This window comes from Vicugna pacos, chromosome 3 (assembly GCF_048564905.1).
Source record: "Vicugna pacos chromosome 3, VicPac4, whole genome shotgun sequence".
Taxonomy (NCBI): domain Eukaryota; kingdom Metazoa; phylum Chordata; class Mammalia; order Artiodactyla; family Camelidae; genus Vicugna; species Vicugna pacos.
The window spans coordinates 23057543-23081011 of record NC_132989.1 but is presented as its reverse complement, the minus strand read 5'-3'; the positions used below and the strand labels follow the sequence as shown (position 1 = coordinate 23081011).

Genomic DNA, 23469 nt, shown 5'->3' with positions numbered 1-23469 from the left:
GCTCAGGATAAGCCAGACTAAACTTGATGGGTGGGTGAATGGGGAGCGGGGAGAGGGTTCAGGGTTTTGGCCAGGGCAGATGGGTAGCCTGGGTCTGAGAAGAGGCATTTTGATTTTTTTGGGTGCTCCAGGTCCTTCTTCCAGACCCTGGAAACAAGAGCTACTTACTGGGGGATACTCAGGCAGCTTGAGACAGAGTGGGTAAGGGGCATTGGGACCACCTCCAAGCCCAATCCCTGGCTCTGGGCAGATATAGTCATTCTTCCACCTGCTTCCTTGGGCGGTTAGGAGTCCTTCCTCCCAGAGAAGCAACAAGTTCTATGACCTGTGATCTCTGAATCAGTAAAATGGGCTGGCTGCCCTCTCTTACCCACCTCCCATCTCTGGAAGATAGATTTCCCTCTTAAGAGCCTCTGTCCCCCAGCATATAGTGAGAGGCAGTGGCTTTTGAATGGGGCTATTGCAGTTTGGTCCTGGTGGAAACATGGCAGGACCCCAGGTTGTGGCCTGAACCAGAGGATTCCCTGATATTGGGATGAGTATGTGGGTGGTGGCCCACCTAAACATAAAAGGATGCCTGGAATGTCCTTGGAAGGCTTTCCCTAGTTGGTGCCTTTTGCAGGGGCTGAAGCCTCAGTGCTTGGTGATTAGTACCTTGTAGTCCCAGGAGTGCCGTGTGCCAGACGCAAGGTTTCCCTCATGCTGCTTGTCCTGGTCTGACAGCTATGGGGTGTGTGCTCTCCTGGCCAACCTGACCCTCAGTGTTTCCTGAAGAGGGGAAGCCAAGTTAGCTGGAAAGAAGGACTTGCTATTCTTGGCAGGACTGAGAGAGGAGTGGGGGGCCATTACCTTGCCCAGCTTCCATGTGTCATGCACTGCCACTGTGCTAAGTACTCATACACGCAAAAGCCTTTAGAAGGAGGTACACCCATTATTTCCATTTTGTGGAGGAGGATTCTGAGGCTCAGGGAAAAGTTGCTTGTTCAGAGTCACCTAGTTAGTAAGTAGCAGACTCAGGATATGCATCTGGGCAGAACTGTCTGAAGCTTGGACCTATGTCCCCAGTCTCATTCTCTTTTTCTTGCAAGTGCAAGTTAGGATGAAGGTGGGACTGAGCACTTTTTCATCTGGAGCAAGGGGATGAACTTGGGGAAATTGGGGCACTAAGTGGGGGTCTTCTAAGGGAGCTGGGATTGAGGCATTCCCATTCCGGACGTCAGCTGCAGGAGAACGACACAACCTCTCATAACAGACGATGCTCTAGACATTCTTTGCCAGATGGTCTTTTCCAGGAAAATCTGTTTTGAGCGGCATCTTATGTCTGGGGCTCCATATTTAGCCTGGCTCCTCACACGGGAGGATACACTCAGGCTGTCACCCCCCAAGGAGTGTTTTGGTGGGCTGGGCCAGACCCAGCTCCTTGCCACGGCTCAGGCAGAGGTGGCACAGCCCTCTCCTCTGACTCCTGCTCTGTCAAGCCGGGCCCTGAGCTCCCCTCTTTAGTGTCTCCCTCCACTCCTTTCCTTCCCCTCTTTAACTTTTGTTTTGTCAAATCTGATCACCTGATTGTATAACAAACACCCACCTATATACCCTTCACCTAGAGACCTAGATTTGCCAGTTGTTGACATTTTGCCCACATTTGTTTCTCTCTCTCTCTCTCTGAAACTTTTGAAAGTTGCAGATTTAATAGCATTTCAGCTCTAAATACTTGAGCATGGATTTCCTGAGAAAAGGACGTTTTTCTACATGATGACTATACTGCTAATGATACCCAAGAAGTTTAATGATACAATCTAATCTCATATGTAATCCATATTCAAATCTCTCTAGTTGTCCCTGTAATGTCCTTTATAGCTTAAAAAACTTTTTTTGATCAAGGATCACACATTGCAGTTACGTCTCTTTAGTCGCCTTTAATCTGGAAGAATTCCCTGCTTTTTTTTTGCTTTGATGTCTTTTATGACATTGTCAGTTTTAAAGAGCCCTGGTCAGTTATTCATGTTGAATGGCCCACATTGTGAATTTGTCTTATTGCTTCCACATGAGTTGATTCAGGTTAAACATTTTTGGGTGAGACTGTCCCATAGGTGATGTCACATCCTTCTCATTGCCTCCCATCAGGAGGCACATGTCATTAGCTTGTCCTATAATAGGTGGTGCTAAGTTAGGTCACTTGGCTAAGGAGTCCCTTTGTTTCAATCCCATCTCTCCCTCTTCCTTACCTTCAGAAGCTTCATCCACACAGCAGGTCAGCAAAACTTCAGACCATGCACTGGAGAAGGGTGATTAAGCAGAACACTGATGGGACTTCAAGGAGTTCACAGCCCAAGGGGTGGGGGTGGGGGTGAGCCCCAACTCAGGGCAGGTGCTGTCAGAGGAGGAAGAGGCCCTGAGACAGCAGTGAGGGGCACAAGGTGCAGGGAGAGTGGAGGGAGTGGGGGGCAAGACAGGAAGAAAGGGGGTGGGGCCCGGACCACAGTTGGCCTAGAATGTGGGCTGACAGCTGGCCATTTCCCCAAGGGCACCGGGAGCTAATGAAGGGTTTTAAAGAGGGAAGTGATGAGGAGATGTGAATGTTGGAAAAGGTGCTCTGAGGAGGATGGTGTGGACTGGCAGGGCCACCGTGGTGAAAAAGAGACCTGTCAGGGGTCCATGACGTGGTCCAGCACAAGATGCTGGTGCACCGGATTCCAGGCTGCTGCGAATGGTGCGCAGGGAATGCACGGGATGGGGGTGGAGTTGGCGGTGTGGTGACCCTGCTGGGACTGGAGTATGGAAGGTGGGGAGCAGAGAGAAGGGATGCAGTAAGGAGAGACTTAGAGGGCAGAATGACAGGCACTGGTGTTGAGCCAGTAGTGGGGAAAGCTGTCATGCAATGGCTTGGGGAGGATGGTGGAGAATGCAGTTTTGAGTATGTGAGGTCTAAGATACTTTCTAGATCAAAGAACAGTGTGTGGGAAGCTCATTTCCCCAGGTCTTGGTGAACAACTGTGGCCACCCTCTCAGAAGCTCATTTTGGGATGAGAGCAGAGGGAGGGCCACACACAACCCACAGCCGGGAGCAGATGGTGGGCTTTTGGCACCAGCAGGGGAGGGACTTTGAACAGGGGCAGGGGCCGGCCCAGAGGCAGCTACCACTAGAAAAGTCAGGATAATCTCTCGCTTGCAGATCCCCCACCTCCCTTACCTCATTTTGCTTCTTGATACTGGCTCGGCAAATCCAATGCCTGGTCTCCTCTACCTGGGCAACTGAGTGGGGCTGAGAAAAACCACTACCCTGACTGGTCTCACTTTAAGTTTGAAACTGTGAATTTCAGGAGGGTCCTTATTGCTGTCCTGCAGTCCCACATGGGTCCCAAGTCCATCCCATCTCCTCTACTTGATGACTATTTCGTCCTTTCTTTTCTCCCTTCAACTTTAGCCCCACCCCCCACCTTCTGCAATCCTCTCACAGCTGATGACATTGCTTCCTACTTTGAGAAACTAGAAGACTCAGAGCTTCCTCAGACTCCCAGTGCTACGTTCACCCATCCACTAGCATCTGTACCCACTGTTCTGCCGTCCCCTGTCACTGTGGGTGAAGTGTCCCTGCTCCTGGTTTAGGCCACCCTTCTACTTGTTCAATAGATCCGTGTGCAGTAGAGGGGGAACCTATAATGCAGGGGGGGCACACTGCTCCAGCACATGCCCCCGCCTGCACTGTAGGTTCCGCCTCCACTGGATCATTCCATCAGCAGCTATCTTGCTATTTGTTTCTCCTACCTTAAAAGATGCCTCTCATTTTCTCCAGCCAGCTACCATGTGTCTCTGTGCTCCCCTTTATAGCAAAACTCCCCAGAGGTGTTGTCTAGACTCATTGTCCCATGTCCTCTCCTCCCACTTGATTCCGCTCCAGTTGGACTGGTACCCGCTTCCACCCCACTGATTGCTCTTCTCAAGGTCACTAGTGATCTCCATGTTGCGACACCCAATGGCCAGTTCTCAGTCCTCATCTGCAGCATTTGACACATTCAATCTCTCCCTCTTCCTTCAAACACATTCCTTGACCTATAGGACATCCATTCTCCTGTTTTTATGTGACCTTGTGGGTGCACCTTCTCATTCTCCTTCTCCCTCCCTCCACCCCATGATATTGGAGTGCCTGGGCCTCAGCCTTTGTGTGGCTGCTCTTCCTCACCTGCATTCAGTCCTGTGCTGATCTCACCCAGTCCTGTGGCTTTAAGCACCACCAACATGCTGCCAGCTCCCAAATTTATGTCCCAAATCTTGACTTCTCTCCTGAGCTCCCATAGCCCACTCAGCATCTCAACTACCATGTCTACTGGACACCTCAAACTCAACTTGTCCAAAGCTGAGCTCCTTTCTTCCTGATCTTCCTTCTCAAGTGTGCTCCACCCAGTCTTCCCCATCTTTCTGGGTACTCAGGGTCCAAAAGCTGGTGTCATTCCTGACTCCTCTCTCTCCTGTCCCATGTACTGTTCATCAAGGGGTGAGGCTTTCATCAGCCCCTAGGTCCCCCATCAGTGGGCTGTGGCTGAATAGGAGGGCCAGTTTCAAAGATGAGGACAGGGAGGTGATAGTGGAATGGCCTGGGACAGACCCATTCACACCAGTCAGCCCCAAGGAGACCACAACCTTTGTCAGACCCTGTGCTGAAGTCCTAAAGGAGAGACAGGAGAGGACAGGGGAAGAAGAGGGAGGGAGGGGAAGGGGGACTCAGCAAGGGAGGGGTTAAGTGGAGCTACAAATCAAGAGGTTGGGTAGAAGGTGGGGAGGAAGGTCACAGGGCAGGAGACAGAGAGGAAGAGGGGGCATGGACAGAGAATGTGAGGATCTAAAGAGTGTGGGATAAGTGAAAAGTGGTCAGGGAGAAGGGAGGGTGAAACTTCTTGATTCATCTCTCCTGGCTGTTAAACCAGACTAGGCGGAGGCTGCTCAGAGTTCTAGCCCCTCTCTTTTGCTTCCATGCAGGCTTTTTAGCTGAGGCAGGACTGGTTGGGAGGACTTATCCTTGGTCAGTCCATTGTAACTCTTGGGGTTCAACTCAATCTGTAGGCTCATGGGTCAAATGTGGCTAAAGCAGAGTGAGGCCCAGGTACCAGCTAAAGTTCCAGGAAGCCAGGCAGCAGCCACTTAACCAGAACAGCCTAGTCCTTTGTGGTCCCAGATTAACTGAGGGCTTACCCTGCTGGGAAGTTGGCTGGGGGTAGAGTTGCCAGCTATAAAGGTGATTTGGGGTTTGACAGCAGACATTGTGAATTTCATCAGTGTTGAGAGCTCTCCAAACCAGCATGCAGATGTATGCAAATACTAAGCAAATGAAGGTGCCAAGTGGCTGGAGGGTGGGGAGTGAAGTAAGCTAGGAGATGTCAAAGAATGACCTTTACAGAGCTGGGCCTAGCCCTGCCACCCCCTGAAAGTCCTAGCAGGCAGTGGGGCACATTCAGATAAGATGCAAATGTGTACTCAGCCCCAGGAACCCCTGCCTGCCTGACCATGAGAAAGGAGGCCTCCCATACCCCACAACCCAAGGCAAAGCTGTTTCCCCAGAGCCAAGCTGAGAGGAAAAAAGTGGAGTGGTTCTGGGCTGGCTCCTGATTAATCCCAGACTGACATCATCTGAGAGATGGGTGCTCATTAAAGGAGGCCCAGACCCCTGGCTCCTGCTCTGCACCTGGCTCTTGTACCTTGCGATGGAAAGCTAGGAGGGAGCCTGGCCTGGGGCGAAAGTATTAGTGGGGCCAGTACTATATGGTGTCACCTGCCTCAGGAAAGGGTGGACACCCTCTCTGGCCCACCCTCCTGGTCCCCACAGGGGCCTTTCTCCTGTCTCTCCCGTCAGGCTGGGCCTCTGGAGCTGCTGCTTCAGAACGTGCTCTGACAGGCTGCCCAGGACAAATGTCTGCTGGGGCCCACTGCGTGTCCTGTGCTGCTCCCTGTGCGTTTTGTCCCTAGTGTGGGCAGCTAGCCTACTCCCCTGCAGACCTGAGAGATGGTTCTGGGAAAACAGTAGCTGCCACCCTTCTCTGAGCACTTGAGCCCAACTCTGAGCTGAACATCACACCCAGGCCATCTCCTTTGTCCTCCCTGCAGGGTTAGTTAGCACTCTCCATTTTGTTGAGGCTCAGAGAGGTGGGTCTGGGGTCACACAGCTTGTGGGGTCTGAAGCCAGGTCTTTCTGACTGCACGGTAAGGGCGCTGACCTGCTGTCCTGGACTGTCCCATCTGAGGCACTTGCTGCTGCTGCACAAGGTGGTCCAAGCTGGAAAGATCAAGTGGGTAGAGGGATTAGGGTCACTTTGGGAAATGGTGGCAGGGAAGTTCCCAAAGCTCCTGGGTAGACATCCCCTCCATATTACCCTGGGTACCTCCCTGCCCTGGGCAGATGGGACACTGAGGAGGCGCATGCCCAGACTGATCTGTGCCTAGAGTGTGCTCAGAGCTCTGGGATTACAGGAAGGTCCTGATTCCAGACTCCTTGGCTGGTAGAGGTTCCAGGGACCCTGTGGAGAGATCTTCCTGTCAACTCCCTATTGCTCATGCTGTCAGTGGCTCAGCGGGTTCCTGTGCAGGCCTGGAGTGCACAGGCCTGGGCCCTGTGAATGGTGTGGGGCACAGCTGGCCAAGGTCTGTTCTGAGTGCTTACAACACACCAGCCCTTTCCACTGATGGTCTCATTTAACTGTCCATGTGTGTATGCACTTATGAGTTTGTGTGTATGAAGATCCCAGCCCATGTTCTACCTGGGTGAGCAAGGGAGTTAAATAGGGTGGTAGAAATTTTGGAGAAGAACAGTGAGACTAAAAGGGGTGTTCAGGGTAGGTTCCCAGAGGGCAGAAAATAGGTCTGAGAATGACAGTTTCCAGCTTCTTAGTTTTTTTTTTTTGTTTTTTTTTTGCAAGTAACCTTCATGAAACTCTTTGTGTATACAGTGCCAGAGGTGGAAGGTCTTTGGGGATTGTCCAGGCTAGGGTTAATGCCCAGGTCCTGTGAATGTGCTTTAGGGGTCCATGAACCTTTCAAAAAATACTCAAAATGTTGTGCAAGTCTGTCTGGGGCAAGATCCAGAGCTCTGTCAGATGCTCAGAGAGGTCTCTTAGATTTTGCCTGTCCTGGGTAGTGCTCCGTGCCACGGGCCCCCTACCCCAGCTCTGCCTCTGCGCCCCCATTTCCACCAAGTGGGCCTGTACTCCCCCATTTCTTCCTAAACCCACAAGCAGCCTGATGCCACTGGGTGAGGCTGTGGTCAGTGTGGGTGCCAGTCTTCCCCACCCCCCACCCTAGCCTGAAGCACCAGGTTGTCCCTTTCCTGCCCCTAGTTTCTCCCAAAGCAGAATGGTTTCAACCCCAGGTGCCCAGTGATATAGGTCTAGCCGCCCTAAACCTTGCCCCTAGGCCTGTAGGCTCCCCATCTCCACTTCACCACCCTGGGCACCTGCGCCCATGCATCTGTGCTGTCTTACAGAACTTGTTGGGCCCTCCAGCCCTTTCCTTGAGATTCCCACAGTCCCTGGTTTGGATCCCAGCAAAGAAGCCACTTTATGAGGTTATTCCTATGACAGTCTAGTGTCATTCCAAGCAGAAACCAGTTTTGTCACTTTACAACTTTGTGACCATGAGCATGGTCCTCAACCTCTCTTAGCCTCTGCCTACAATGGGGATGATGATAATCTCCAAGTTATCATTCACCAAATATGTAAAAAGTATGCACTGTTTGCCAGACACTGTGCTAGGCTCTGGGGGAGATAGCAGTGAATGTGACAGAGTCCCCACCCTCACTGAACTTACATCCTAATGAGGGATTTGGGCAGAAAATAAAGAAATAAATAGAAAAGGGAGTTTCAGGCCTGCTAAATGATGCTGAGCAGACATGATGCTCTGTGAAAGAGTATGAAAGAGTTCTGGGTAGTCAGAGAGGGCCTCTCTGAGGAGGCAGCATTGGAGTTGAGCCTTGAGTGACAGAAGAGGCAGTCATTTAAAGAGCTAGGGAAAGAGCATTCTAGGCCAAGAGTACAGCTAGTGCAAAGGCCCTGAGGTGGGAATGAGCTCAGGGAGCAGAAAGAAGGCCAGTGTGGCTGCTGGAATGGGGGATGGAGCGAGGGCAGTGAACCAGCTCAGGCAGAATCTTTTTAGGCCATGCTGAGAAGGCCAGATTCTAATTGAAGAGTTATGGGAGCTGATGGAGGGTTACTAGTGAGGAAGAGGTGTGAAGTAATTTGTGTTCTCATAACTCACTCCAGCTGCCATGGGGAGAGTAGGGAGGGGGATAGGGTTGTTGCAGGAGCAGCTGAGACCCAGAAAGTGGCCAGCTTGGTATTCAGCCCTGGCCCAGCCAGGGTTCCATTACCATCATGGGCCCCATCTTGGTTGGTGCTGAAAAAGAGGTCATCCCAAGGGCAGTCACAGGAGCCCTTGCCTGGAGCGGGGCCTGGTTCAGGCTGAGAGAGGATGCAGGGGATCCAGCTACTGCCAGCCTGTCACTTGCAGTCATCTCCTTGGCATGGGTGCTCTGTGGCCCAGCTGTACCCTGCTCCCCTGCTCTTGCTGGCAGGTTGGCAGTGAGCACAGTCACTGCTTGGGTAGACTCTTCTGGTTGAGGATATGAGACCTTGATCTTGTGGGTGATCTGACAGAGGGCCTAGGAAACTGGGGGCTTGTCCTGTACCTCCAGCCCGTTGAGGTGCACAAGGAGGCTACTCCTAACTCTAGAGTCAGCTACTCACTATATGACCTCAGACAAAGACTTCCCTGGTTCTGTGCCTCAGTCCTCCCCGTATATCAGATGTGGTATTAGAAAAAGTGGACCATAGCTGCTTTCTCCTTGACCTCTGTGGTGAGTTTGTTCTTCCTTGGATTTTAGCTCTCTCAGCATTCATGACCCTAAGTTCTCCTGCCAGCCCTGGGAGGGATGGTGGTGATGTCCCCATTCTGCAGAGGAGTTCACAAAGGCCAGAAGGGACAATGATGAGTCTCAGGGCATATTGTGATTCAGAGTGAGGAGCTGGGGCACTGTTTCACACCTCTGTCCTGAAGCCTTCACTTTATACACCCTTCCCTTGGGCTCAGCTAGAGAAAAGGGTCCTGGCTCAGCTATTCTGGGCTTAGCTGGCCCTCACCCCAGGCGGGGACTCCGGGCCACTGCCCAAAGTGGAGCTCAATGCTGCCCCTTGTTTGCCCACCCCGAGAAGCTGAGGACACAGCCGAGTGCCCGGTGTTGGCAGAATCTCCATCTTGTTCCCAGCTGCAGAAAGACATGGCAGGGCAGGTAGGGCTGGAGCCAGCCTGAGGCAGCTGCTGGAAGCTGGGGGGTGATGTAGGAGGCCTCCCAAGGGGTCCTTAATTTGTCCATAACCCTGGCTTTGGGGCTGGTGTAGACTGAGAATGAGGTGAAGCCTCTTATATTCTCAAATCTCAGGCTTCACTGGGAGCCCAGGCAGAGTCCTGGCTAAAGGGCTCAGCCTCCGTGCGTGGGTGTGGGCGCTTGAGGCATCCTGGTGGAATTGGGCTGAAGCCCTGTGCCCCGGATCCAAAGCTCACCTAGCCCGTGGGCTAGAAAGCAAAACAGGACTAGAACTCGGGCAGCAGGCCAGAAGGCCCACTCTCCTCCTCCTTCCTTTCTGAGTGCTCCCCGCACCCCCAAGGAGTCTCAGCTGAGGAGATGACCTCCTGTTCTCCCTCCTCTGAGTACACAACCCGAGAGAACAGATTGAAATAGCAACTGCAGCAGCAGGGATTTAGGGCAGACCGAAAAGAATCCCTCACTCCGTGCCGAGCCCCTAGGGGTTCCCGGTGTCCTAGGATCTGGGCCCAGATATTCTAGGGCCTGGCCCTTCAGATTTTTTTTTTTCAAATCTGTAGAAGTTTTTGTTTTGCTTTTTCTTTTTTCTCTTTCTTTTTTCTTTTCTTTTCTTTTTTTTTAGAGTTAAATCTTATGCTCATGCAGTCTTCAGAACTCTGGGAGGTGGCGCTCAGGGTGGGTGGGTGGGGCCCCAGATCCCTGTGGGTCCCGCTTGCTGTCTTCCACTCCATGTTTGAAAACCAAGGGGGAAATGAATCTTAAGTGGTGGTGTGGTGACAGAGCTCCCTCCAAGTGCCTGAAGCCCTCAGAGAAGTAGACTCACCTTTCTCTCCAAGCTCATCTCTAACTGGGAAGTTTTTCTCAGAGTCTAACCCAGTTTTTCCCAAACTAGTCTGATGATAAGAATTACAGATTACTATACCCATTTCCCGTAGACTCTGGTTCAGGAGGTATGAGGGAGGGCCCATAATCTATATTTTAACAAGTCCCTCAGGTGACACCTAAGACCAGGCGAGTACGGAAGTGTGGGCCTCACCTGAATCCCCGTTGCTATGCCTGCAGCTTGTTCTGCTGCAGCCTGGGAGGCTGACCAGTCCCTCTCCTCCCCAGCCTCTCCTGAACCCCTGCACTCCTCCAGAGGAGAGCAGGGCTGCTGGGGGGAGCTGAGGCCCAAGGAAGGGAGGAAAAGTTCTTTGGAGGGACTGGTCTGTGTCCTTGGTGACAGAGGGCGCTGGGAGTGAGGTGGGGTGAAAATGGCCTAGACTGGGTGGGGTCCGGAGTAGAGAGGGCTGAGTGGGGAGCCAGGACACAGCCCATCACATCTCCCCTCCCACCTGAGATTGGGCAGGAAGCCTCTGGGGAACTGAGCTGGTTCTGATCTGTTTTAAAAAGGGGAGGGGTGGAGATGGCAGGTTAAATGGGTCTCCTCATTTTGCAGAGAAGAAACAGACCCTGAGCAGGGCAGAGGGGAGTGGGGCTGGCCTGGGTGGGGCAGTGAGGAGTCCCAACCTGGATCTACATGGGTTACATGGTGAGTTGGGCAGAACATGGTTGTCTCCCCTTCCAGTGCTCTCCTGTGAGAACCTCATGGCAGCCTCCTCACGAGTCCCTCCTCAAGGCTTGGTGAGCTCCGGGACCAGGTGTTGAGGGGAACCGCAGGCCCCCTCCTCCTTCCTCTTCGCACAGCCAGGGCTTTGGGTGTTGAGCAGTGGAGGCAGCCCCGCTCTCTGCAAGTCTCCCTGGTGGTGCCGCACCCTCCCAGCACCCTGGACAGTGCCTCACTCTGGACCTCTGGTTGGCTGCCTAAGGGCCTCACTTTGGTTTCTCTGGGGTGGCTTCTGTTTTGATAAAGCTGCACTTCTGTTGACTTCCTTGCCTCCTGTCTTAAATCTCCCTCTAAAGGTAGCCCCCAGTCCAGTTCTCTGCATTCACCACTTGTCTGGCTCCTGGAGCCAGAGCAAGAGAACATGGAAAGAGGCAAGGTGGCTGGCTACTTGTCAGCCTGGGATTTTGTCCCCTTCACTCACCAGCAGGAGAGGAAGGGGTCTTGGAGGAGTCCTGGACCCTTCCCTAGTCCCTCCCGACCTGGATCTTCCTCAGGAGATTTTGATGAATTCTGGAGATACACAACAGGGATACAGAAGAGGTAACAGGGAAGGCAGAGGGTCAGGGGAGAGGTGAGTGGGGCTGGCCTGAGCACAGCAGTGAGGAGGCCACAACCTGAACCCAGATGCCAGCAGGGAGGTCCTGAGAAGATTATCTAAGCCATCCTCTTGTCCTCATGCAGGCTGCCTGGTGCTGGTCCTGCTGGGCTTTGGACCCCTGTCTGATCCACCCCTTTATCTCTCCAGGTCTAGGGGCTAACCAAGAGTAGCCGGCACAGAGTAGAAGCAGTAGCTGCCATGGATGAGGAAAAGCTTCCATCTGTGCTGCCTGGGGAAGATGGTGCCGCCTGGGACCTCAGCCTGGAGCCTGAGAAGGAGCCTCTGGTCCAGAATGGAATGGCATCCAGTGAAGACCTGAGCAGCAGCCACAGCAGCCAGGGGCACGAGATACAGGACACTCTGGCAGACACTGAGGAGCATACAAAGGGCCTAGACGTGGCCCTCCACGGCCTCAGCCTTGGCCTCTCCCTCACCAATGGCCTAGCCCTGGAGTCAGACTCAAGCATTCTGGAAGATTCTGCAGAGTCCAGGCCCTGGAGGGCTGGTGGGCTGGTAGAGGGGGATGATGCCTCCAGAAGCCTCTGTCCAGATTCTGAGGACTCTCAGCTGGGGTAAGTGGGTGTCTCGGGATGGGGCTCACCACATTTGTTCCAATGCTGCAATGGCCTGGGCCTAGCCACTTAGCCTCTTTGGTTCTTGTTTTCTCTTCCTTAAAATGGGAATTTTATGTCCCTGTTTTGGGAAGATAGAGCCATAAGAGAGATTTCAAAGGCCAGTAGGCCTGTTGTGTGCCCACCTTCAGCGCCCCCAAACCATCATGGGCTGTTTCTATGTGGGGTTGGAGGGCCGCACTCCCTCTATTAGAGAGAGTGGCCATTGGAGTTCCAAAATGCCTTGATGTGGGAGGTCAGCTGGTCCATCCCTTTGCTTCCTGGAGATGAGAATCTGCCAATTTTGCAACTGACCCCAAGAGAGGAGGCTTTGTGGATTAATCTCTGTTGGCTACTCCTCTCTGAGGGCCATTCAGGAGTTTGACCAGGAACTCCTACTTGTTGGAGTGAGTCCTCCTTGCTGGAGTTAACAACCCCATTTTTATTATTCATAGCTGGAGGTGGAGAGGCCCGGCATCTTAGAGGTACCAGTTAGACAAGGAGGGTAGGGATGAGGCAGGAGAATGTCTAGAAGCCCCCAGGGTGGGCTGAGAAAAGAAAGTGAATAGAAGTCTTAGTGTTCACTGCTGGAAAGGCAAAGGTGCAGGAGATGTGAGAGTATGTGTGCTGAGGGCATGCAGGTGTATGCCTGGCCCATGCATCTGGGGTGTGCATTTGGGTCTCTATGTGGATGTGTAGGGTTGAGTGCCTAGGTCTCTGAGGACAGGAGTGTGAGTATGTGGGTTCATATGTACCGGGTGTGCCATGGCCATAAGCGGGTTTCCATTTGAGCAGGACCTAGTGGGGTGTGGACAGGGGGCTGGGGTTTCATGGAGCACACTATTTGTATTTAGGTGGCATGTTTTTGGAGGATGGCTGAAGGTGGGGGCAGATGGAAGTTTTGAGATTGGACTGATGGTCTTCAAGCCCCTGTCAAAACTACCTCCCATCTGCTCAGGTGCATGAGAGGGTGGGAGATGTGATGGTAGGGGGAACCATTTGTGGTTCTGACAATGAGATGGCAACCCCCAAGGGCAGGACTCTGTCTTCTTGCTCCAGGACCCAGTGCAGGTCCTGGAGAGAGCTGCTGGGCAGGTTTCAGGTGTCTGCTCTGGCAACCAGAGCAGTGAGTCTTGTCTTCCCTCCCCTCCTCCTGGAGGTCAGTAGAGGTAACTTCTGCCCCAGCTTCCTGCTGAGCATCCTACCACCTTTTGGGTTTCTGCCCTCTCCCCACTTCCTTCTTCTGATGAGGCCACCGTCTCAGCTCCTGATGAGATTGGGATGGGAAGTGCCTCAGCTTTTCTCTCTCAGCTCAGGTTTTCTCCAGGAAGCACACTGGGATTAAATCTTAGGCACTAGGGGGTCCAAGGAGGTGCTTGATGGCGAGGGACACTTCCCACTCCTCCAAATATGGCTCACCTTTGCTAAGCCCTGGGGGCTGGGGGATAAGCAGAGCCTAGCCAGACCCTCAGGAGGACTGAGGGGTCCGCTTCCTTGCAAATGGTGAGCCTTGACTATCTGAAGGGGGTCCGGCTCAGCCTGCTGCTTTCTTTTCCTGTGTCTCTTCCTCTTGCTGTCTCTGTGTTTCGTCTCTCTTTATCTCTCTTATTCTGTCTCTGTTTCTCGTGCTCTCTGTATCTCTTTTCTGTCTCTTATCTCCTATTTCTCTTCATCTCTCTCTCTCTGCCCCCTGGTCTCTATTTTTGTCTCTTTTAGTCTCTCTCCTCTTTCTTGCCTGATTTTCCTGCTTACTTCTGCATCTCCCCAGTGGATAAGAGGCCTTGGTTTGTCAATGTGTGATGCTCTATTCCAGGTACTGGGGATCCATCAGTGAACAGAATAGACAAAACCCCTACTTTCATGCGGCTTATGGTCTAGTGGGGAGACAGATAATAAATCATAAAAATGATAGGTAATTATATAGTATGTTGGAAGGGGACAAGCACCTTGGGAAAAAATAAAGTTAGAGAAAGGGGCTGAGGTGTTTGGGGGCAGGTCCGTTATAATTATGGTGGTCAGGGCAAGAAAAGGATGTGAAAGAGGGCTTTAGCTTGAGGGGAGAGCACTTTGGGCAGAGGGAACCACTGGCACAAAGGCCTCCTCCGGGGCAGCACAGGGCCCTTGATGTGCTGAGCCTCACGGTTGAGAGTGACAGCTGAGCTCTGCTCAGGCAGAGTACTGGGCTGTGGGGCTGCCACCCAGTGCACCATTCAGCAAGGTTTAGAGGACCTACTATATGCCAGGTGCTCCCTGGCCTTGGTGTAGGGACTTGGTGGGGGCTGGGAAACAGGTGTAAATGGGAACAAACAGAAAATTACATGCTGAGAGGGGCTGGGAGGAGATGAAGAGGTACCCTGAGGATGGACACTAATGAGGAGCCAGTGTGAGGGGTGGTGTGGGTCTTCCTCCCTCTGTTTCTCTGAGGAGGGGACATTAAGGCAAGGCCTGAGAGCTGGAATGTGGGCAACATAAGCTAAGAATCATCCAGGCTGTGGGGAGAGGAAAACTATGAGCTGTGACAGGGGAGCCTGGAGGGAGCAGCCCTCCACCCTCTCCCCACCAGCCACCTTCCTGGGGCCAGGGTCTCATATTCATTCAGTTAGATGAATGATGCCTACTGTGGGCCATGCATGGGGGGCCACAGAAGGTGGCACCGTGCCTGTCCTTTCACTGCTGTTCCCCAGTAGCCAGCCAGCATCTGGTACCTAGTGCTCAGTACGTGTTGGTTGAAAGGATAAACAGGACACCATCGGTGTCTGCTCCCCGCCCCCGGGGAGCTCGCAGACATAGATTGGTGCTGTCCTAGCACCTGTAAGGGGGACACCTGGCAGGATGGTGACTGGTCCTTGCATCCCACAGGCTGGGTGGCCCCCGAGAGCCAGATGTGCGGGACGGCTTCAGTGCCACGTTTGAGAAGATCGTGGAGTCGGAGCTGCTGCGAGGCACCCAGTACAGCAGCCTGGACTCCCTTGATGTGCTGAGCCTCACGGATGAGAGTGACAGCTGCGTCAGCTTCGAGGCCCCCCTCACGCCCCTCATCCAGCAGCGGGCCCGGGATAGCCCTGAGCCAGGGGCTGGCTTGGGCATTGGGGACATGGGGTCCGAAGGGGACATGGGAGCAGCTGGTGGTGATGGGGATCTGGGCAGCCCCCTGCGGCGCTCCATCTCCAGCAGCCGCTCGGAGAATGTCCTCAGCCGTCTGTCTCTCACAGCCTTGCCCAATGGCTTCCATGAAGATGAATCCCCAGGCCCTGGTGGGGATGAGGAGGATGAGGAGGAGGAGGACACGGACAAGTTGCTGAACTCGACCAGGTGAGGCAGGGCCCAGGGTGGGAGCACCATTGAGCAGATGGGGAAACTGAGACCCAGAGTAGGCCAAGCAAGTTAGGGCAACCCCAGGTCCAGACTGAACAGCCCTCCGCGAGGTCATCGTGCCCACCCTCTGCACCCAGACTTTCCACTCCCATCCTGAGGTTTTATTCTGCTCTTCCAGGCCTTTCCAGCCTAGACAGGGTCAGGGACCTGAGCATCTAATGATCTCCTTTGAGGGCTTTTCTAAAAGTCTGACTTGATTCCATCCCAATGCAGTGGGGCTTCTTTCTCTGGTCTGGCCTCGGGATTTTCAGAGGCCTGGGGAGAACTTCCGGCCTTCACTCCGGGCCTCTGATCCGTCCTCCCCACCCCCACCTTCCCTCTGCAGCGACCCCAGCCTGAAGGATGGCCTGTCGGACTCAGACTCAGAGCTGAGCAGCTCAGAGGGGCTAGAGCCTGGCAGCACAGACGTGCTGGCCAACGGGGGCCAGGGCGTCAGTGAAGCTGCCCACCGGCTGGCGCGCCGCCTCTACCACCTGGAGGGCTTCCAGCGCTGCGACGTCGCCCGGCAGCTGGGCAAGAAGTGAGTTCTATCTCTGCCCCCCACCCCAGGCAGACCTGGTGTCCTCTTTGTCCTGAAAGGGGTGTGGGTGACTTCTCTCAGGGTGCCTGGTGCTGGGAGATCCTCCTCCTGCCACTGTCCTCATTCCAAGCCTTGTCCTAAATCTGTTTCCTTTCTGGGTTGCCTGGATGAGGGCCCATGCTCTCAGGGAGGGGAGGTGGTGGCGGGGCAGCTCCTCGGGGCTGGGGAGTGGGATGTGATGTGTGGTTATGGGGCCTTGGTGGAAGGTAGTGAGGACAGAGCAGTCGGGTAGGGGTTAGTGGCCCCCCTAATGGGGCCAGGGAGGGAGGAGAACCTGGGCCTGGACTGGGAAACCTGGGACCCAGGAGCTGGGGAAGGGGATCCTGGCCTCATTAAGCCCTACTCACTGTCTCTTGGGACCAGTTGAAGGGACGGAGTAAGTACAAGCCCTGGCCTTGGGACTGAGGGTAGGGGAACAGACAAGAGTCCTGAGGGGTGGGGACAGGCAGGAACTGTGACACTGAGGACATCAGCCAGCCAGCCTGTCCTGAGCAGGTCTGACCACCAGCACGTCCATCCACCTGCCTTGCCCTTCATGCCTTGCCATCCAGGGTGCCCCCAACACCCACATAAGACATTGAGATGCGCAGAAGCGGCCCGGGCCTCCTCAGAGAGCTGGCCGGCTAAGAGAGGCAGTCCGGACCCTACACCCCAAGTCAGAGCTCGCTGGGGGCTTAGGCCACAGGGAGGTCCCTGAGCACCCCCCTCTTATCCCTCCTTCCCACCTCCTCCACAGCATTCCTGCCCCAGGCCTCCTGAGAATCACATCTCTGATACCCTCACCTCTTCCACTGGCCTGTTGCCCCCAAACCCAATGACATCCTCCAGGAGGTTTCAGTACTTGATCCCCACCCTGCCCTGTCTCTTCAACCACTTTGAACCTGTGGATTCTGTGGAATCCGTATGTGGATCCATGTCCTGGAGGATCATGTTCGGAGGATTCTGCCTCCGAAATCTATGAAAGTTTTCCCATCAGCATTTAATTGTGCTTGTCTCTTCTATCTGAAACAAAAATCCTTCTTCAAATATGTTTCCTCCCCCAGGCTCTTCACAGCCAAAATTCTGTTTTCTGCCCTGGGTGGCTTCTGTCCACTCCCCTTTTGCACATTCGGTGCCTCCAGGCTGGCTTTGGCCCCCAGCCTCCTGTCTTTCGAAAGCCCCTATTTTCAGGGTCAGTAGTAGCCTGGTGTCTTCGAATCCGGTGGCTGCTACCAAGCCTGACCTTTCTCCCTACGACAGCTTTGACACATTTGCCACTGCTTTCTTCTTCTTTAATTAAACTTTTTATTATGAAAATTTGAAGCATACACAAAAGCAAGGAAACTCACATCTTAAACCTCCATGTACCCATTACTCACCTTCAAAGTTATCAACATTTTTCTATTCTTGTTTCATCTATTCCCTCCACAGCTTCCCCTCACATTTGCTAGAATATTTTAAAGCATATTTCAGATGGTCTATCATATGATCCATAAATATTTAGTATGTGTCTCTAACTGACAAGGATTTTTTTTACTTATAATAATTCCATTATAATTTCTGACAAAGTTAACAGAAATTCCTTATTATCTCTAACATTTAGTCTATGTTTAATTTTCTCTGATTCTCTCAAAAATGTTTGTTCAAATCAGGATGCAAACAAGATACGTGCATTACATTTGGCCAATATGTCTCTTAAGACTCTTTCAGTCAACTGCAGTTGACAGTCCCCTTCCTTTTTTTTAATGCCTTGTATTTGTTGAAGAAATGGACCCATTTGTCTGGAAGAACTTTCCACATTTTGGATTTCATATCCTCATTTTACACGTTCCTATAAACGGGAGGGAAAGCTGCCGGCTTGATTGGGTTCAGGTGGAAATTTGTTTTCTTTTTCAGCAAGAATTCATCACTCCAGTCTTGAAACACCCTCTTCCTTGGCCTCCGGACACCACACCCATACCTCTCTGGCTGCTATTTCTGTCTCCTTCACTGGCTCGCTTCTCCTCAGCCCACCCTGAGAGGGGCTCTCCTCGCTTCTCCAAGCTGGCTCTTCTGGCTGCTCTGTGTCCCCTCTTCTCACACAGGCTTGTCCCCCTTCCCACTGAGTTGTTAGTAATCAGTGAGGGGCTGACGACCCTCACGGGGGTGCATCCAGCCTCACCTGTTCTCCTGGCTTCGGACATCGCCTCCAGGGGCCGCCCTCTCTTCATGTCCTCTACCCACTCCACCCATCTCCATGTCCTGTGGATTCTGCCTCCGAAATCTCCTTCCTCCCCACCCCTTCCATTTCTTGTGGACAGCTCCTGCAGCCCCTACAGTGGGTCTCCACTCTGCAGGTAGTGTTCCAGATGCAGATCTGACCATCTCAGTCACCCCCTCCCTGCTTCACACCCTTCCAAATCAAGTCCTCATCCTTCCCTTGGCCCTCAGACCTGGTTCCCTCCCTGCCTCGTCTCTTGCTGCTCCTATTCCTGCTCTCTGGCTCTGGCCACATGGCCCTGCTGGTAGCTTCTTGGACATATTATGGAGTTTCCTCTACTGGGGACACTTTCTATCACCCTACCCCCTGCTCCCTTCACCTGGCTGGCTCTTACTTTCCTGTAGGTATTGGATGAGACATCACTTCCTCTAGGAAGCCATCCTGACCCCGCGGGCACAATGGTGAATGGAGTCAGAGTCTGACTGGCCAGCAGGGGAGGCATAAGAGAGTTGGGCAGGTCTGGGTGGGTGGGTCAGAGTCCCTGTGGGCCCACTGCCCACATACCCCCATTGTTTGCTGTGCCCTGCTTCTAATGGACACCCCCTGCTCTCCTGGCAGCAACGAGTTCAGCAGGCTGGTGGCCGGGGAGTACCTCAGCTTCTTTGACTTCTCGGGCCTGACTCTGGACCGAGCGCTCAGGTCAGTAGGGCTGGGATGGGGCAGTGCCCACAGGTGGTACAGCTGCATATCTGGATTTTCACGCCAGCTCTACTATAAACTTGCTGTGCAGCCTTAGGCAAGTCTCTTGACCTCTCTGGGGAGGCTCTTGGGAAGGGACCATGAGAACAGCAGCAGTCCAGTGACTCAGTGAGTGCCTGCTACGTGGTGGGTGGTGGTGGGGTGCTGAGGATAGGGAGGTGGGAATGCAGGAGAGGAAAGGTCCAAAGGTCTTGCCTGTACTGAGCACTTCCTGTCTGCCAGAGGCTGTAGGTCTTTACATAATTGCGGAGTGCATTGTAGCAACACCTCTGTAAGGTAGGCATCTACCATTTACAAATGAAGAAACATGGGCCAGTTCTCCATAGTCCTTGAGGGAGGAGATGGTCAAAGTGGAATTTGACCTCAGGCCCTGTTGGTGTTTGGACCTGGGGAGTACACACCCCAGGTAGCGGAGGGCGTGGAATGGGAGGAGACAGCTCGGTGTCTGGTGGACCCCATTGGCAGAGCCCCCTGGGAGACCCCAGGCCAGAGCGCTGGCAGGGAGGGGCGGCAGTCTCTGAGCTGAGGGGTGGGTGGCCCATGTACATTACATCTCTTCACCTCCCATGTGTCTCTCGTAGTTTAAAAAATGTATTTTCCATACTTTTTTTCTCTGCTTCAGTCGGGTTATTTTCTGTTGACCAATTTACTTACTGTTTCTCTAATATGCCATTAAACCCATTTATTGAGTTTCAACTTTCTATTATTTTATTTTTCAGATCTAGAATTTTCATTTTATTAAACAATTTTTTTTGTAGGTTTGAATTCTCTTGGAGGGGGAATTCCTCATCTTTTCACTTATTTCCACTTATTTTCTCCATCTTTCCCTCTCTTCTCTTGAACAAATTAGTCGTAGTTATTTGAAAGTCCTTGTCTACACACCCTGATATGTGCATCATCTGAAACATCTGTCTCTGTTTCTGTCATTTTTCTCTTGGTTTTCTGTCATATATCCTGTCTCTCTGTGTGCTTAGTAATTTTTTGTTAGATGCTATACATTTTGTGTAGAATTACAGATCTATAGTTCATTATATGTTCCTCCAGAGAGGGTTTACCTTGTCCTTTGCTATGTAGTTAGAGGAGGGCAGGGGGTACAGCCCTAATCCTTCCAGAGCTGAGCCAAGGAGAGACTGCCCTGAAGTTTGATAAAGCTTGGGGTTCACCCCAATCGCAGGGCAAAGGCCGCCGGGCTGTCCACTGGAAGCCCGGTGTGTGCACTGGGGTGTCTTCCGTTGGTGGGTCCTGAATCCTAATTTTGTCTCCTCATTGCTGCAAGACTGTCAAAAAAGCCAATCCCTCTACTTCTCAGAGAGGCTTTCTGCTTAGCTTTTTAGCGTCTTGCCCCTTACATCTTCATATTTTGGCAGATATCTCACAGGGAAAACTGGCCATGTTTACAGCCCCTCAAGTCTCCCGGTTTGTCTCTTCAGCTCCGTGAAACCACTAAATGTTCTGCCTCTTGCCTGTGCCCACGGTCAGCAACGCCCCCAGGGAGGAAGCAGCTGCAGATCAGCCTACCTCTCCTCACTTCTTTTCTCTCCAGATCCTTGGTCCTGTTGGTGTTTGTTGCGCAGCAGTTTTCTGATAGCTTAAGAGAGATGTATTCTCTATGGCTTTTCTCATTGTTCTCAGTGGAAGTGTTGGTCGGCTGCAAGCTACCCTATTCCAAGCTGAGTCTGAAGTTCACACCAGATGATTGGGTGGGGAAGGTGCTTGGTAGGTCGGCTTACAAGCAGAGGCAAGGGTGCTGGGCTGGAGGGCCTTGTATATCCAGCCTAACAGATTGAGGCTTGCCTGCATAGGCTCTGAGGGGCCTCAGAAGGTGCTGGCTGCAAAGCGGTGTTTGGTGTGCTGGTTGCTTTGATCCAGAGGTGTGCGGGCTTCTGAAGAGGATCAGGTGGGAGAAGACGGGCCTGAAGTTTGCAGTGGGGCTGGAGGAAGGATTGGTGTGAGAAGCACAGAGGAAAGAATAGAAGAGCTGGTGGTGCCACGAGGCCGGGGAGAGTGTGGGCAGTAGCAAAGCTGATCCTGGGGGGAGCCTGAGGGTTTGGTTGGCTTGGTGAAGACCCCCGGGGATGGAGTGTCTGGTCTGGGAAGTAGCAGGTGGGCTGGATGGCTCCTAGGCAGGACAAGTTAAGGTTGGGATGGGGGATGGGTTTTGGAAAGTCCAATGGAGTGTGAGGAGCAGAGGGAGGGGCCAGATGTGGGGAAGAAAAGAGGGCACAGGAGAGACAGGGAAAGGAGGAAACGTAGATGGCAGATGGAGTGTTTTTGTACAGCAGTGATTGGTTAGGACTGTATTAGAGAGTAGTCTGCAGTTTTGGATGTCTTGGGAAGCCTCTGAGGGTAAAGGCTGGCCACAGTGCAGCTCGCAGGTCCCAGGGTGCCTTAGAGGTAGCATGAGAGAGGATAAAGCCATGTGGGCATTACAGGAGCCAAGTGAACCATGGCAAAATTAGGATCAAACCAGTCTCATGAACCTAGGACAGACAGAGGTCCAAACTGTCTCAGCTTGTACTTTCCCTTCCCAGTAAGGGTTGTGTCTAGGCCCCAGGTGAGGGACCTCAGCCCCATCTCCCAGCCCCTCTGGTTTTGGTCTCCTCTGCCAGGGACCCCTGAGAGCTGTTGGCCTTTAAATTGGGCCTTGAGACGGTTTCAGAGCTGCCCTGCAGAGGAGGGACTGTCCTTCCAGGTGGGGCCCAGCCTGCTCAGAGGCAGTGACAGGGCCTGTCCTGTCCAGGGTGTGAAGTCAGTGTGGGGAGGCAGCAGGTGGGTGTGAGGTAGGAGGGATAGGAGGGAGGTAGGGTGGTCAGGAAGGTCAGGACGCAAGGAGCTTGGATGTTATTCTGAGGCTCTGGGGAGCCAGTGACGGGTTTTAGGCAGTGGCGAGTCCTGACTGCATGAGTGTTTAGAAAGAGTGCTCAGTGTCCGCAGGGAGAATGTGTCGGGGAGGTGCATGGGGTTCACCTGTCTGGAGGCTGTTGCAGGTGTCCTGGGCATGTGATGAGGGCAGAGGAGGAGGAGGGATTGAGATTGGGGGTGAAGAATAAACCATGGGGACTTGGTGACCACTCAGACTTAGGGTGGGGGAAGTGAGGGAGGCTGGGGTGGGCCTGGGGCTCAGCTGGTAGTGCATCGAGTGAGGAATGACTGAGGGAGAGCAGTCTGAGGAGCAGGTGTGGATGGTCTGGACCCAGCGTGGAGGGGGAGCGAGGAGTGGAGCTGGTTCTGTCACTGAGCTGTTCGCCTGTCTCTGTTCTTTACAATCTGTCCCCTGCCTACTTCCAGAAGGGCCCTGCAGGGTAAGGAGTGCTGAAACTCCACACTCAGAGGCCATCATGGGGGCCAAGGTGCCTCCCTGGGCCCAAAGGCTGGGCCCTGGGGCTTGGCCCCCTTGGGCAGGTTTGTGTGGTGTGTGTGTGTGCTAGGGGGGCTCCTATCCCAGGTGAGGATCCAGACTGACTCAGGAGCCCTGGGAGGCCCTCAGCAACCTTGAATTGCTCTTCAGAACCTTCCTGAAGGCCTTCCCGCTGATGGGGGAGACGCAGGAGCGCGAGCGAGTCCTTACGCACTTCTCCCGCCGGTACTGCCAGTGCAACCCTGATGACAGCACTTCGGAAGGTAGGCCCCCTACTCCCCTGGCCCACCTGCCCCCAGCCAGGCCCGGGCTTCCTCCTCCCCCTGGTCCACTGCCACTTCTGTCCTGCTCAGTAAACACAAATGAATGAACTATGACACGTGGAATGGGGACTGTCTGCTGGACAAGGGACAGTTCTCCTGCCCATTGTTCCCTGTGCCTGAAGGTCCTCTATCCTAGATTCAGCCCTTTGGGTCCTCCTTCTCTAGGGGTCCCCTGTCACAGTGTTGATTGTTGGTGCAATGGGAGTCCTGGGGTGGAGGTCTGGGTTGGGGCCCTCTTAAGTGCAGGACTTGCCCTATGGGTGGACCTGAGTCCCAAGACCTGGGGCACTAGGCAGGTTATTAGAGGAAACACAGGCCATGAAGGAGACATAGCCTGGCACCCAGGGCCTTTCCTGGGTCTAAGGCTCAAGGTGAGTTTGGCCACAGGAGGCAGAAATCTGCCCTAGAGCAGGTCCAGGGTGGTCAGGTCCCCTCTAAGGGGAGGGTTTATCCTGACCTGAGGCAGGCGAGTGACCCTGATGCTATAGTGGGGCTGAGGCAAGGAGCATCACGCAGGCCCTGGGCCCCGAGGTTTGTAGGTGACTGGTCTCTTCCTGTCTGCAAGGCCTCTAGGCTGGCTCTGTCAGAAGCCAGGTGGATGGCTGGGGTTGGAAATAGCTGGGTCTTCACACTGAGGGTGCCACCATCTCTGATTTAGATGGGATCCATACGCTCACCTGTGCCCTGATGCTGCTCAACACAGACCTGCATGGACATGTGAGTTGAGGGAGCAGTGAGAGGGTGTGTCCTCTCACTGACCCATCCTGAGTTATCCAAGA

At 53.4% G+C, this 23469-nt stretch overlaps 1 protein-coding gene across 5 annotated transcripts in view; it reads left to right on the top strand.

Moving 5' to 3' along the window:
* The window catches only part of PSD2 (pleckstrin and Sec7 domain containing 2), an 86081-nt gene that overhangs the window by 17897 nt on the left and 44715 nt on the right, over positions 1-23469 (top strand). For all 5 annotated transcript variants that reach the window (XM_072956891.1, XM_072956892.1, XM_072956893.1 and 2 more), the window contains exons 2-7: positions 11653-12077; positions 14976-15428; positions 15817-16011; positions 18869-18949; positions 22518-22630; positions 23349-23407. In XM_072956891.1, the coding sequence (XP_072812992.1) occupies positions 11704-12077; positions 14976-15428; positions 15817-16011; positions 18869-18949; positions 22518-22630; positions 23349-23407 (1275 nt within the window). In that variant the 5' untranslated portion in view covers positions 11653-11703. The remainder of the gene's footprint in view (positions 1-11652; positions 12078-14975; positions 15429-15816; positions 16012-18868; positions 18950-22517; positions 22631-23348; positions 23408-23469) is intronic.